The 16,755-nt window shown below is 41.1% G+C and overlaps 1 protein-coding gene across 1 annotated transcript in view; it reads left to right on the plus strand.

The window, feature by feature from the left end:
- UNC13A (unc-13 homolog A) overlaps window positions 1-16,755 on the plus strand; it is a 5,702,976-nt gene that overhangs the window by 4,212,865 nt on the left and 1,473,356 nt on the right. Inside the window, exon 23 of the mRNA XM_044054109.1 lies at window positions 11,527-11,595. Within this exon, the coding sequence (XP_043910044.1) occupies window positions 11,527-11,595 (69 nt within the window). The remainder of the gene's footprint in view (window positions 1-11,526; window positions 11,596-16,755) is intronic.

Here is a 16,755-nt window from a genome sequence, read left to right on the forward strand (position 1 = left end):
GTGTGTGTGTGTGTGTGTGTGTGTGTGTGTGTGTGTGTGTGTGTGTGCACGTGCGTGTGTGTGTGTGTGTGTGTGTGTGTGTGTGTGTGTGTGTGTGTGTGTGTGCACTCTTAAATTTCTGTCAAGGATTTTGTATTATTTGAAAAGGACCATTTTTCCAGTTACATACATTAGATGTCTTCCACTTCTAATTAAATCAATGTACTAAAAAATATTTTCCTAACACCTTTAATTAGACGTGTGAAAACTCGGCATGAAATTTGACACTTGCACAGCAGATAGTAACATTCTTCTGCCATTTGCTTCTACACTGTCCAGAAAAGTAAACAGTCAAATCTTCAGGGATAAAAAGAATAGCTTCTCACTTGTTATCCACTGTCAATTAGATGACAATAGAAACTCTGTTCTGTAGTCTAGAGCTAATTAACTGCTTCTCTTCTCGTACACCTACACGCACAGTATGGAAGTCATTTCTGATATCTAAATTATGATTTTTTTTTTGTGTGTGTTTTATTTTATGATAGGAGCCAAATCAGTCTGAATTAGCTGCTTCCATGCATATCCTAGACCATGCCAGTGTAAGGAGATTATTAAATTCAAAGCAGTCTGCAAGTTCAGACTGCTATAGAAGTAAATGTGCATATGCATTATTGTCTGTAGTTCAGCAAGTTACTCACTTCTGAGACCAGACGATCGAATGACTTAAGGTGGCATTCCCACTCTGGGAGTCTTTGGTGTAATCCACTGCAGAGCAATCATTGTATAACTTGGCAGCATGATACACTTCTAACCTGGCGTCTTTCTACAGAAAGATCATTGTGTCTGCTTAGCCTGATGGCAGTTCAGACTAAAAGTTCACCAAGTTCTGTCTGAAAACTGTGCGTACATGTGTTCAGATTACCTAATTGCTTTTCCACCTTGTTTTGTTTATTTTTCTCATGGTCTGGTTGATGCTATAATATTCACCTTCCATGATATATTCTAGGAAGTATATGTAACTGACCTAATAATGAAACATACAAGAGATACTGAGACTACTTCATCACCTTCATTTGTGTCTGTACTGTTGAGTGAATACTAAAGCATGTTTATAATCTGAAAACATGGTATTAACCTAGATTAATTCCTGAGATTCAGCTGGTCTCTGATAATACATAAATGTGTATTATTTCAAAATATACCTGCAGGATCGCAGACCATACAACTGAACATGTTTAGTGTTTCTGTTTGTCTTTACTTTTTACGAAGCTTCTTAGGAAGTATTGTGGTAGATAAGAGTTATAAAAAAATAAACCTAAGATGCAACTACCAAATTAAAACGTGACTGCTCAAATTCCTCTACTCAGAATCTCCAGATTTCTACATAATGAACTGAGAAACATGAAAGTCTAACTTTAAAGAACACTATTTTATTTAATGCATCCACTAGCCTTTAGTTAAAGAGCAACTCCCATATTCATATTTCCAACTTGTTAAAAAGAAGCCTCACGTGACCTAAATACTATCTTAAAGGAGACGTTTTAAAAATAAGAAGATGATTTGAAGAAATAGAAGGTAATATAATTTGGTCTCATGGAAGCACACCAATCTGATTCCTTTTGCATTTAATCGGTTATTGTCTGGACACTGGAAAACATTAGACAGGTCATCTTGGTGCCTTTTCCTTGGTAATGACTATATGTTGTAAGCATGAGATTCCCTTTTATGCATAAAAACCTGCTCAGGTGAAAAAGGCTCCAGATTTTATTGGTGACATTGCAGCTGTATCTCTGTGCTTGATTGAGTGTCATAAGTGCAATTTTTATTATTACTGGTCAAATTGTGTACTGCTGTTCCTACAGCTCTATCTTTAGGATTCAGTGTATTTTAGGTCTCACCCAATCTCAGTACTCCTTATTCTCTCCCCTGTCCCTTGACAAAGCAAAAAAGCCAAAAAAAACTTTGACTTACCTTCTTGTATCTTCATTTTTTCCCCATTATTGTAGTGGCTTTTTTAATAGTCTTTGGAGGGCAGTTGTCATTTCTGTTGTCAGAAAGTTTGGGTACAAGTTTGGTGAGTGGCCTAGTGTTTTGGGTAACAGCCATTCAGCATTTTTGTGTACTATAATGTGCGTGCTATTTGGGTAGGATTGACGTAGATACTGATAAAGAAATATGGTCCTCCAGATTTAAAAATAGTAAGGACTGTAGATGTACAATTCCTCCACAAGATGCCCACAACTTCTGCATGGTGTGTCTTGAGGTAGGAGATTTAGATGTGGATTGTCCCATTTATAAGAACTTTATATTTCTTTGATATTACTGGACTGACAAAGCAAGTTAGTTATAAGGGACTTTTTGAGATTGGAGGCTCCAGAAATTAAAAAAAGAGACAGCCTGGGACAAGGACAAGCAGCCCCTGAAGTTAGTTTATCCAGAGAAAAAGAAAGAGAAAAGGAGGGCAGATAAACTGGACTTGCCTATCTTGCAGAGACTTTCACCAGCTAAGGTACCTATGTCTTCCATTCTTCTCCTTGTCCAAGACCTCTTCTCTAACAACTCCTGCTAGGTCATCTCCTCCTCCTAGGCAGGACTCTTCAAGGACTACAGACTTGGCTCTAAAGAGAAGGGCTGGGAGCTCTCCACAGAGCATAAGCTTTCAAGATATTTGTCCTGTTACTCAGTGACAATGTTCCGATGTTCTTCGTGTTTCACTGTTGCAGTCATTACATTTGGGTAATCCTGCTGGCAGGTTGCCCTCAGCCGGCCTGAATTCCTGCGTCGGCTGCTGTCGCCCCTTCCCTGATGTCAGGTCATCAGGGGTATAAAAGAAGCAGCCAACGTCATTTTCTTCAGTCTTTCTTGCCGTGCAGTGCCCGAAGCAGAAGCAGTTCGCAAGTGCTGGTCGGCCGACTCCTGAGATTTTCGTATTTGAGTTTCAGATCCAAAGTCTACAATAAAGCTAAGTACCCTGTTGGGGAAACTTTTTTCTTGCTCCAGACCGATGTCAGAAAAAGTTAATAATTGTATTTCTTGTAGAAAGCACATACCTCATAAGGATTTTCATTCTTACTGTATTCCTTGCCTAGGCCCTGATCACAACGTTACTGGTTGTCGGTTTTGTGCTAGATTTAACCAACGCACCATTAAGCATTGGTATGATTTTGCTTTAAACTTTTTTGGACGCCGGTTTAATTATCCTGAAATGTCATCGGATAGCCATCCGACTACCGGAGTTTATAAAAAAATGAAAAGAAATGGATAGATAAAAACAACCGAGGCCCAAAACCGATGACGAAGCTTCTCCTAAGCCAGCCACCAGTTCGCCGGTTCTTAGTGAGGCGCTTTCGCAGCCCCTGATGACCGCTACTTTAGAGTCACAGGCCACTACCGACTCCAGTGTGGAGTTGGCCATGCCGCTGGATACTCAAAGTATTGGAGCCTCGGACGCTAATCCCTCAGATGGGTCTGGAGCCGCTGAGCAGGTACCGGCTTCTGAGGGTATATTCTGACCTAAACATCTTTACATTAAAATGACTTCAGCTTCACAAGGCTACAAGTTCCATTTCCATACTCTGGCAAAGGCAAACGGTTGGCCAGATCTGCCAAAAAATCAATGGGCAGAGGCACAAAAACAAGTCTCATCCCTCATGGACATGGGGGCCATTCAACAAGTACCAGAGCAAGAGCAGGGACAAGGATTTTACTCAAGACTGTTTTTGGTACCCAGAAAAGACAAGGCTTGGAGTCCGATACTGGACCTATCTGTTCTGAACACTTTCTGGGATATTCCAAAATGCAAAATGTTGACTTTGCAGCAGCTTCTGCCCATGCTGGGCAAGAATGTTTGGCTTGTGACTTTAGACCTAAAAGAGGCATACCTGCATATTCCAATCAGGCAATCATGCAGAAGATACCTAAGATTCAAGGCTGGTTCAATGCATTACCAATTCTCTGCACTGCCCTTTGGCCTATCTACTGCGCCCAGGGTCTTTACAAAGTGCCTGGCACCAGTAATTGCATTCTGCAGACAAAGAGGAATACAGATATATCCTTCCTTGGATGACTGTCTCATTCAAGCAGAGAACAGGGACATTCTTCTTCAACATCTGTCGTTGGTGAAAAGACTTCTAATATGCCTAGGGTACACAGTCAACAAAAAGAAATCAAAACTAGTACCCTCACAAGAGATAACATTCCTGGGTGCAAGCTTGAATACAACTGCCCAGATGGCTTATCTCATGCCAGACAAACAAAAGCAACTTACTACCTATTTCAGAATGTTGGCAACAAAGGCCCAGTTATCTGCAAGAAAAATTCTCCAGGCTTTGGGCTTCATGGCATCCTGCATCCTACTAATTTCATATGCAAGACTGCATATGAGGAAACTTCAATGGTTTCAGTGTTTGGACTCAGCGTTGCCACAGCCTGGAAACAGTCATTACTCTCATTCCCTGCCTGCAACAGGAGTTTCGATGGTGGACAAAGGCTTGTCACCAGAACAAGAGACAGCTATTTACATAACCTCCAGCCAGGCAGATACTAACAATGGATGCATCAGACTATGCCTGAGGAGCCCACATGGCAGGAAGATGCATTCAGGGCGCATGATCCTCAAACCAAATGCATCTACATATCAGTCAAAAAGAGATGTTAGCTGTTCAAAATGCCCTGACAGCCTTCAAGGACCTACTTCATCCGGGACAACTACTGATAAAGACAGACAACACCACAGTCATGTGGTATGTAAACAAGCAGGGGGGCACACATTCTTACCCCCTTTGCAGACTAGCCATGACCTTGTGGGACACAGCTTTGACTTACCAAGTACATCTGAAGGCACAATTCCTGCCAGGAAAGGAAAATACTCTGTCAGACGAATTAAGCAGAAAGCTCATGGATCCCCATGAGTGGAAGCTGGATCCACAAGTCTTCAGCATGATAACAAGGAAATGGGGATGCCCGGAGATAGATCTATTTGCCTCCCCTCTCAATTACCAACTAAAAAGATTCTGCACAAGAACTTATCACAGACAAGCATGCATGTAAAGTGGACGCCCTATCTTTCAGCTGGAAAAACCTATCAGTATATGCCTTTCCTCCACTGCCTCTCCTCCCCAAGGTGCTCCTAAAGGTCAGACAGGAGAAGCCAAAGATGATACTGATTGCCCCAGACTGGCCACGCCAGTACTGGTATCCAATACTAAGAAACTTATCTCTATACCCAGCTTGGACCTTACCTCAAATACATCGACTACTGTCCCAGCAAAACAATCAGATTATGCACAGCCAACTCAGGACATTAAACTTGGCAGCATGGCGGATAATGTAGTCATACAAAAAACACCTCTCAGTAAAGCTGTGATGGATGTCATTCTGGAAGTCAGAAGGCCTAGTACTAGAAAGTCTTATGCTGGAAAATGGAAGAGATTCTGTGCCTGGAACCAGGCACAAGGAACTGATACAGCGGTACCAAATATTCCTCAGATGTTGCAATACTAAACTGAGATGCTGGACAAAGGCCTATCTTTTCCATCAATTAAAATTTATGCCTCTGCCATTTCGGCTCATTACAATACAGAGCCACCACTTTTTTCTCACCCTTTATTAAGGCAGTACCTCAGAGGAGCCAAATATTTAAGGCCCCCAAGGAGACTACCAATACCTGCATGGGACCTTAAAGATTGGAAAAGCTCACCCTGCCTCCTTTTGAGCCAGCTGCTACTGCTGATATGAAGTTTTTATCTTGGAAAACAGCTCTGCTCTTAGCAATTACTTCTGCAAGATGAGTTTCAGAGCTACAGGTGCTCATGGCTGTGGAACCTTTCATCATTTTTCATCCAGACAGGGTCTGCCTGAGGACAAACCCAACATTTATGCCTAAAGTAGTGTCCAGTGTGGCTCTTAACAAAGCCATCCATCTGCCAACCTTTTACCCGAATCCACAGAACAAGGGGGAGAGAATTCTGCATACTTTGGACATACACAGACAGCTTAGATTCTACTTGGACAGAACCAAAGCTTTCAGGAAGACAGAGCAATTACTAGTGGCATATGCTGCAGGATCACAAGGAAAGCCTATCTCAAAGCAGACTATTTCTAAGTGGTTAGGCCACTGCATTTGTTTCTGCTACTTACACCATGGCAAACCAGTGCCTAAGGGCATTAGGCCTCATTCCACCAGAGCTGCAGCCACCTCAGCAGCCTTTCTCAGGGGAGTACCAACCAGAGACATTTTAGAAGTGGCTACTTGGAGTTCAGTGCACACCTTTACAAAGCATTATCATCTACCACTCTACTCTAAATCCAGGGCAGGCTTTGCCACTGCAGTTCTGCAGGGTCTCATAGCCGCTCCTACTGCTGTCTAGTTCCAGACTCCCAACCATAGCTTTGGGACTCTACCCAAATGTAATGACTGTAACAGTGAAACATGAAGAACATAGTACAGTTGTGTACACTTACCATAAATGTAGATGTTCGAGTGTATTCACTGTTGCAGTCCAGGTTACCCACCCGCCTTCCCCCTTTTTTCTTTTGGATCTTATCTTTCCTTCTCTGATTTATACTACCTATGTGGTGTATTTGCTTATAGATGAAGGTAAAATTTATATTGGTGTATTTCTGAATATATATATAAAGTCTAGCTACCCTTTTTGGGGGCACCTGACATCTGGGGAAAGAAAAATTGAAGAAAATGGCGTCGGCTGCTTCTTTTATACTCCTGACGACCTGACATCAGGGAAGGGGTGACAGCAGCTGAAGCAGGACCCTAGACTTTGGAATTCAGGCCGGTTGAGGGCAACCTGCCAGCAGGATTACCCAAATGTAATGACTGCAACAGTGAATACACTCGAACATCTACATTTATGGTAAGTGTACACAACTGTACTTTGCTCTTACAGATCCTTTTGGAACCTGACAAAACTGGATTGAGAACAGATGACATCAGCATTCATAAAGGCTCGGTTGCAGCATTGGTTAACCTAAGCCACACCCCCCTGAATAGGACAATTAGAGAAGAGACCCTATCCACCTCTAAAGCTGCTGCTCCTCCGATGGGCCCTGTTTCAGCTCCTGTAATGTTAAAATCAGTATCACAGCCTGCACCAACGACATTGATGCTGACAAATACCATTTATTTGATGTTTATGTCATTTGCATTGGTGAAGACTTTGTCACCGATGCTGTCAGTGCAGGGGACCACTAGAGTTAACACCAAGCACTCTGTGCCAATCCTTACCCATATGTTGTCGGGACTGTTATCGACCTTGATGCTCAATCTTTCAACACCAAAATTTTCATTGGTGACTTTGCCTCTGGAGATTTATGTGCCTGTAGTCAGCACCAGTGATCATTCTATGATGCCAACATGGATGCAGTCAGTATCAGTTGTCTCAGGCCTGAATTCTTCAGTTGGCATATCAACACAGAGGAGATTTGAGGCAGCTGCTTTGCAAAAGCAGGTGCAGGCTACATTGGTTCCATCCCTAGGTAGTGTCATGGCTGAAGCATGTAGCTACACATCATCCTTATTTCCACAGGAAAGTGGATCTCATAGGTTTAAATTGCTGAGGACTAGGACAGGCCAGGTAAGGAAGAGGCAGTGTAACATGAAGTACCTAGATTCTCCTTTAGAGTCCCTCCAAGAAAGATTTTGACAGGAGGTTCCATCAAATCCCCTCCTGAAGGCACCACATGTGGTGCAGTCTTGGAGATGATGAGACAGAAGGGATCCTGGCCCATGGATCCCACCTACCTGGAGGAAGAGATTTTGCAGGAGGCCTATAGATCTTCTCCCCAGTGGCCTGGGTAGTGCTACACCCCAATAAGATTGTAGACATGGTGTGCACCAAAGTATGGAAAGCGCAAGAAGTGGCTTAGCCTATCTTCCAAAAACTGGCTATAGTGCTGTGAACCTCCAAAGACAGACAGCATTGTAACAAAGGACTACTTGTAGATTCCACAGTGGTGTCTGCTGTTACCAAATATGAGGTCCCAGTGGACACTCAAACTATCCATCCTTCTAAAACATAATCTCTGATGATGGATAAACTTCAGCTGTGCATTTATAATGCCACTATGTTTTCAATCAGGCCTTTGAACTACCTGATGCTTATTTTTCATTTTCAGAGGGATTTAGTAGAAAAAAAATCAGATACTGTGAAACAGTTGCCTCTGTGTGATCTGAGAAAACAGTTGGAGACCTAAGTGGGAACAATTACATCTGTCTCTTCACTGGCCATATGCTTGATTCATAATGCAGTGAGTGGTGCAGCTAAAATAGAAAGCTAAGGGATTGCAAAGTGGTGATAGACCTGGATGCACCTCACTGACTTTGCAAACCACTTCAAGGTAGCATTTTTCAGTGGTCCCTTTGATGGAATCTTCTTGTTTTGGCAAAAGGTCAAAGACAAGCTGCTGCACTGTGAGCCAGATGGCAAAATATTTACTGATGTTGGGGTAAAATTTTCAGCCATGCAACAAGTTCATTCAAAGTAACCAAAAAAGGAATCAAAAATATATGGTTTCAAAAGTCCCAATAGCCCCAGCACAGATAACAGTACGAGAGAGGATCCTGTGGTGATAGGGACTTTTCATCTGATTGCTGCCCTAGAGGCAGAGGTAGCTCACACCAACAGTGATTCATGGAATCCTTTTGAGGATCCCATCAGTATGCTCCCTGAAAGGTTGCTCTACTGTCCCACTTTGGAGGCAGTCAGAGGACAGACAACTTTCCGTTTAAATTCTGCCCAAATGGTTGGCCATCAAGCAGGACAAGTGGATAAGGAAATTTTTTTCCAGCAGCTGCTCAGTACCATTATCAACAATGCCTAAACATCTGCCTTTACACCCCTCTTTAGCAGTTCCAACCCATGATAGTAGACTGGCACAACAGCATGCAGTTAACTAACAGGTACACCAAATCCTTAAACTTGTGGTCTTAAGAAGAATCGCAAAGTGAGTGGAATAATACCATTGTACTGTTCCCATTCCTGATGAGTCTATAAGGTTTTTCAACAACTTCTCAAAGTGAAATAACATATCTAGTTTTAATTCATATCCCATGCCCAAGTAAACAAACTATTTTAAAGGTTGGGCAAATCTAAGTTTCTATTTTCTTTAGACCAAACCAGTAGTTATTGGTAAATTCCAAATTCTCTAGAAGCTAAGGAATACAAATGACATTTTCTACACCAGAGGGACTCTCATTCTCTACATGCTTTTTTGGCTTCCATGGAGTACCTGCAACATTCCAGAGGCTGATGGACAAAATCTGTAAACCCCAATACCAGATATGCTGTAACATACCTAGATGATGTAATAATATTATCTGAAGACTGGGAAAACCATCTCCCTGAAGCTTAAGCAGTTCTAGATTAATTGCATCTGAATGTGTTGACTACTAATCCAGCGAACTGAAAGTTAAGCATGGCACAAGCCCATTACTATGGCTGTATAGTAGGTGAAGGAATAGTGAAACTGCAGGCTGAGATAGTTTCAGCAGTGTACAGCTAGCCCATACCTATCACTAAAAAATAAATTAAGGCTGTTAAGGCCTACCCAGCTATTAATATGAACTTATTACAAGCTTTGCTACTATTGCTTACCCGCATGACTGATTTGGTCAAGGGTAAGGACCCATTGAAAGGTAAGTGGACAGCTGTATTAGAACAAGCCTTTAGGTAACTAAAAGGTATACTGTGTTCAGAGCCAGTTTTTATAACACCAGGTTTTCCAAACAATTATTGAAATACATATAGATGCCTCTGAACTAGGCAAGGGTGCGGTATGGTTTCAAATTTTAGAGATTAATTTTCGACTTGCTACATCAACAGAAAGTTCAACAATGCTGAGAAATGCTAGTAAGCTTTAGACAAGGGAGTAGTTTGCCATTAATTGGGCCCACAACACTCTAAAATAATAAATTATATTATTTATGGATTATGCCCCCATGAATCTATGGTGGCTCTGTAAAAAATAAGACTGTAACCTCAGACTCTTGAGAATGGCTTAACCACACCCCTCCCAAGCATTTTAAATTTCTCAATGCCACATAATCCATTAAACATTAAACTGTCCTTTAAATATATATGGGGGTGCCTGTCAAGATTGGAACCAGTGGTTCATAGTTCTGCACTGGTGGTGGTGGTGATGATGGTGGTGGGGTCAGGTTATGTGGTACAGAAGTGACTGCTAAGACAGAGAAATATAGTTCTAATAGCAGAAGAGACTGTGTCAGAGGGTCTGAATCAGGCAAACATCTGTGTAGCATTTAATAGACATCAGCTGTGTAGAGCTATATCTTGGCCAAAACTCCTTAAGGAAGGAGATTTCTTGACCTCTAAGATACAGAGAATTACCAGTGGTTTCCAAATATTTTATATAAAGGGAAAAAGCAGACTTGAGAAGAGGCAGAGAAATTGTCAAAAGCTGAGAGTTCAGAAGTGGTAGAGAAGTCCCTACTGTGTGGGTGTCAGTCAGCCAGACTGAAAACATGCTGAGAGTTATTGTAGTGCATGAGCAAAGAGACCGAGAGAAGGACATGCATTTAGCTCTGTGGAATACTTACTGAACAAATTATTGTTTAATTTAATAACTGACTTGAGACTATAGACTTCAGCCAAATGTTTGTTAATTCCTTCTGACTTTGTTGCTTTTCAAAAGTGCATTTTTTATGCTGGCTGAATGAAGCATATTTCAGTTCATTTGTACAAAAAAAGTCAAAACTGAGTCAACTGATGCTACCAATAGCCCAGTCTTCCTGTTTAATGACTAAATTGTTGAGGTAATTTCATTTGAAATAATATGTGTGCAAGAGTTTACACATATATCTGGAATAGAAATAGGGAAGTATCATAAGTACACCTTGATAATCAATATTTGTCTTCTGACTTCTGCATAGTAGAAAGACATTGTGTCTTGAAGATGAAGCAACATCTTAGAACATAGGGAAAAGGCATGCTGAAACTCAACTTAGGGAAGCAAAGAAAATGCTCACCATGTGATCCGGTACGCGGGAGAAGCCATTGATATTCCATTATACTTTCATTCCACCAGTTCAGTTAACTTAAGAACTTAGCAGAAACAGGTTTCACTGGAAAGAAAAAGATTGTGTATTACCTGTTATCTAACGCAAAGTATATATTTACTTTCAAGAAATTATTTAGAACCACAGCATACTGTCTGGATCACAGAAGTACTGAGCGTATTTTTCTATTTAAGACTGTTGCTTTAATTATGTTTTCAAACACTGTGCTTATAAACAAAACATTTTGGTGTGGTGGCAGGATTGTTTATGGAGTACATGCTCATCCTAATAACCGCATGCAGAATCAGAATGCTTGGAAATTAATTTATAATTCAGTTGGTTCAGTGCATTGCATTTTCTGTATGTATTCATTCAGGTGACAGATTAATGTATAAACTGCAAATCTCCAGTTTACTGAGTCAAAGTTAATCTTTATAGCGAACAGGTCATTGAGCTGGTCTGTGTTACTTGGAGGAAGTTTTCTACAGTGTCACTGATGGTTTGTTTTAATTTAACAGAAAGAACGATTTGTAAAGCTTCTCGACCAGCTGCACAACTCCCTTAGGATTGACTTATCAATGTATCGGGTAAGTGGCATAATGTTTACTGCATAATACGACATGTGAGCAAAAGCAATAAAAATTCACATAACTTGTACTGTCAAACATCAGAGGTAAGAATTACTTTATTGTGCCTTCTGCCAATGATCAGAGGTACACTAGACTGTAAGTCTAACCAACTTTCTACTCTAGCTGGACAACAAATTCTTCCCACTTATCCATAAACTTTATAAACCCACCAAAACTTAATGGCTGTCCACTGAACTCCAACATCTTTTAACTCTAAGGGATGAAGCATGGCAAAAATGGAAACTAATTCCCACAAGTGGCAACCATACATACTTCATACTCTTGCATAACCTAGCCAAGATGCCCATCAGAAGGCATAAATGAAATCTCCAAACAAAGAAGCAAATTACCCTCTTGCATTTCCCCAAACACTTTTGGAAAGAGGTTAACCTACTTACAGGAAGAAATCCTCTTCATGATACCCTTCTAAAAGCACCATTCAATGTGGTACAGCAAAACTTTCTCCAGAAATTTTCCTTAAACAATTCAGCAATCTCTCATCAATAAACTCCTCACCTCCCACAGGTCATGCATTGTCCACCCCACCTCCATTCATCCCCTTCTTTCACTTCAGATGCATATGTCGCAAAGTTGTCTTTTATTCTGCTTGAAAATATTTCCACTCACACCCCTTGTGGATCTGACAACATAACCCCCTGGTTCCTATATCACTGCAGCGAGCATCTATGTTTTTCTGTCACTCACATATATAATCTATGTCTCACACAAAACATCATGTCACAGATTTGGAAGACTGCTCCAGTTATACCAAAGTAAACCAACCCAAATGGTACCTCTCACTTCCGTCCAACATCCATCCTCTCAATTCTGGGAAATCTTCTTGAAAAGATAGTCTACACACAGTGTTCCCTCTCCGTCTAGCAATACCACCTGCTCTTCTCCAAATAACATGGATTCCGGCCTGGATGAAATACTATCAAAAACAATAAAGACCTACTCACTTAAGGTTGTTGCTCATAAACATATACTACAAAATAAAATAAAATGAAGAGCAAACAACCAAACAGACTGAAAAAACGATAAGTTAATAAAACAAACGATAGAACATGAGTGCTTTCGGGTTAAGTCCTTCTTTAGATGAAATACTATGGCAGCACTTTGGTCCGTAACTGATGACATCCTCCTAAATTCTGATAGGGGCCTACTTACAGGTGCCCTATTTACAGACCTGACAAAGATAGTTGACATCATGATTACTGTCTTTTCCAAAACAAATTGAAATTGGTATCAGTCCAGATGCCGCTCCCTGGTTTAAAAACTTCCTCACTGAGAGACACTTCAGAGTTAAAATAATATCCTCTCAATTAGGATCTGTACCTATTATCAAAGGTGTACCACAAGGGTCCATTCTTGCCCCCCCCCCCCGTTCTCCATATTCATTAACAAACTTCCTTGTGACCTCCCCTGTCTCCTGCTTATTCTCTATACTGATGACATTGTCATTTGCCAGTCAGGTCACTCTCACACCAACACTTATTGCCACTTCTATACAGATATTCTTAAACTCATCTGATGGCTCATAAATCATAAATGACTTTTCAACCCAAACAAGACCAAAACTATGATTTTTTGAACTCCACAGAAAATTCACCAAGCACCTCACTCTTTAACTATCTTTGACCTACACAACCTTTCCATAGAGACAACCCCCACCTACAAATACCTAGGACTGTGGCTTGATCAGTCTCTAAACTTTTATTTCCACATAGACAAAGCAAGATCCAAAGTAAACCCCCTCCTCTTCTGGACCAAAAGGATCTCCCTTTTTCTATTCAAACCAGCCAGAGTAGCCACTGGCAAAGGAGTTCACCTTTCTCATCTTGAATATGGGCTCCCAATTTTTGCTTCTGCCTCCAGGAAAACATTGCCACACTCCAAAGTATCTGTAACAACATTTCATTGCAAACTCATCTGTCTGTGAGCATCACTATATCAACCTAGAAAAAGACAAATGTCTACCCATAAAACAAAGATCTAACCTACATTTAGGATCCTAACTCTTCAAACTACTCTAAATCTACACACTTCATAGGTTCATAGGAGATTATCAGGGTAATGGCTTAAGGGCCCTTACAAGCCTAGCAAATATAATCTGATATTACCCAATATATGGTCCCTAGGGGCAAGAGGATGGCATGGATTTGTGTCTGTCTGTTGAGTATTTTACATATTGCCCCTGTCCATAAGGGACATAGGCACTACCCCAGATTTGAATTTGTGATTCTCCATCCATTGATCCAAATAACTTTTGAAGTGCAGCAGGGAGGGGCTCTGCTTAATGTGAATAGGAAGCCTGCCCTAAAGAAGGTGCAATCTCTGAGACACATATCTGTCTCTCCAGCATGTTTTGTTTGAGTCGCTGACTAAGTTTAGATACCTAGATCAGGTAACCCTTCTGCAGTTTGACTTGCAAATGTGTAGCAGCTCCATCAGGGCTGGATTTGTGTGTGTCTTGCAGGTCAGGGATAGGTCACCCCTTAATAGTCAGTAAAAGACAAAGCAAAGGGATAGGGCTTTTAGTCTAGCCACATAGGTCATGTTGTTTGCACTCTGTATTTTATTTGTGAGGAGCCGCTGAGGTCGCTCCAGCTACTAAGTGACAAAAATGGATCACTTTATTTAATTATTGGTCTAATGAGGGCCGAGTACAGTGGGACTATAATTTCCTTGGATCTGGATACCATATCTTTATGTATACGTTGTGTCACATAAAAGGATTTCCTCACTACTTTGGACACATGGCAGTCAAAGTTCAGGCTACTGCCTATTTGTGTACCTATATCTTTTACCTTTAATCCACTCTAAGGGGCATGCTATTGATGTTGTAATGTGTAAGGCTATTTGATTTCCAAAAGGGTATGATAATGCATTTTTTTACATTTAGTTTTTGGCCATGGTTCTGGAACCAATCATTTACCTTATCTAGACCCCTCCTGAAGGCTACCTACATTGTTGGGGATTCAAACTTTGTCATTCAGAGGCCTTCTGCATTTGCCTTGACTTCAGAGAAGTATATTCCAAAGAGAAGTGGTCCAAGTACTGAGCCCTTTGGCACACCACTAGTAACTGGCTTCTTGCTGGATCTGGATTCACCCACTTTAACCACGTGTTCTGTCCATGAGCCAATTTTCTATCCATCTGGTGACATAGAGATTCATACCCAGTTTTGTGAGTTTATTTCTAATGCCTGAGTGGGGAATTGTGTCAAATGACACATAATTTACTCCCCTTGCAGCTAGACTTCTTGAATAAAACCTCCTTAAACAACCTGAGACACTACTCACAAGCCACACCAACTCTCATTATCGCTTGAGCCAAATTCCACAACACTGTACATTCTTTCTCCTCTCAGTCACCTTCTCTTTGCCAAGCTTTCCTCATCAACATTAAGGAAATCAGCAGTTATTCCAAATTCAGAATGCAGCTCAAAAAGCACTTCTTCTCCCAGATGCTCCTCTTTCAACACAGGACATATCACTTAACCTATCGTCTTTCCAAGTCTCTTCTTGTCTGTCAAGATTCACTGCAGACTGGTCCACTTTATAAACTAATGTAGATATTGTATGTTGCACTTTGCTTGATTGTACATTGCACTGTCCTTCTTCACCAGAATGTATATACACACTTTTTTTCTGTGTAATTAGTCTGAACTGTTCTGTTATTGCTTACATTTCTGTAGTTTTTGTTTGTGAAATTTCACCTGAGCTGAGCCTGAAATTTTTACCCCGGTAAACGAATATAAATATATATATGTGTATATATATGTATATATAAATACATTTATTTTTTGTTTGTGATCCTCCAGAGGTCTTTTGTGGCTCAGCTCTACTGTCAGGTACAACAATAAGCCTAACCTCAGAGGTTCCAACACACCTCTCACCCACTAGCCATTTCTAAGTGTGACTTCTCTTCCTGACCATCTAAATTTACCTAACACTATGGATGTACAATTTCCCACAGTTTCTGCAGCCATCTTGGTTGACATGGGCATCCTAAGACAGTGTAGTAACTGCCTCGTATTCACCATAAACCCTTTGCTCCTAGACCACACAAACTCAACATGTGAGAGATGCAATTATATTAAGAGCCTTGAATCCATGCTCTCTCTCACACACCATTCAGTACATATGACAATGAGTGGGTCATCAGCAAGCACACCTCACGTCCTACTCCACTCAAACCCACATCTCACATACCTACATATTGAAGGTGCTCACCAGAAACATACCTAAACACCAGAGACCTCCCAAACACAAACACAAGTACACTACACATAATACTTCCTCTGCAGAACACAATACAAATAATAGCTCACATACCAGTGTCTCAGCTATCAAGCCCTTAAGACAAAACACAGAACCAAACATATCAGTCATAAGTGATTCCATCGTGAGACACACAGATGTCCCTCTCACCAGACTGGATAAGTAGAAGGTTACAGTCAGCTGTCTGTCTGTCAGGTGCTAGGATCCACCATATCACACATGCACTCAAGTCACTCAACAACAGGTATTGTTGGTGTGAGCAACTTGAGATGTACCTCTCTGGACTATATGAAGGGATACATGATTGAGCTCTCAGACTATGAGTCTCAGGCTGGTATGTCCCTAGCCTTAAGCAGCACTTTACCTTCACCTAGGATGATGCTTCAATACAAACAGAAAATGATTGACTTCAGTAATTGGCTTAGTTTCTGGTGTCATTCCAAGGGGATGCAGTATTTGTCAGCCTGCAATGACATGAACGACAAACCTCGATGCTTTGCCAGAGATGGTCTTCATCTGTCACCACTGGGATTTTGGTTACTGGCCAAGTCCTTTGCCAACCCTATAGTGCCTTTTTTAGTCAGTGTCTGAAGGACAAAATTCCCGATGTAAGAACTCCATCTAAGAACAACCTGAAGGTTTGGCTGCTAAATGCTAGGAGCCTAAACATGAAACTGCATTCACTGGATGCAGTCCTCACCTTGGAAGACATTGACATTTATGCAGTCATGGGGACCTGGTTCAAGGCTGTGGAGACCACCCCAGCCGTATTGGGCTGAACCTCCTTCCACACGTTTAGACCACAAACTATAGGTGTGAAAACTAAAAGAGG

The sequence above is a fragment of the Protopterus annectens genome, chromosome 13.part0 (assembly GCF_019279795.1).
Source record: "Protopterus annectens isolate FY-2018-M chromosome 13.part0, PAN1.0, whole genome shotgun sequence".
Taxonomy (NCBI): Eukaryota; Metazoa; Chordata; order Ceratodontiformes; family Protopteridae; genus Protopterus; species Protopterus annectens.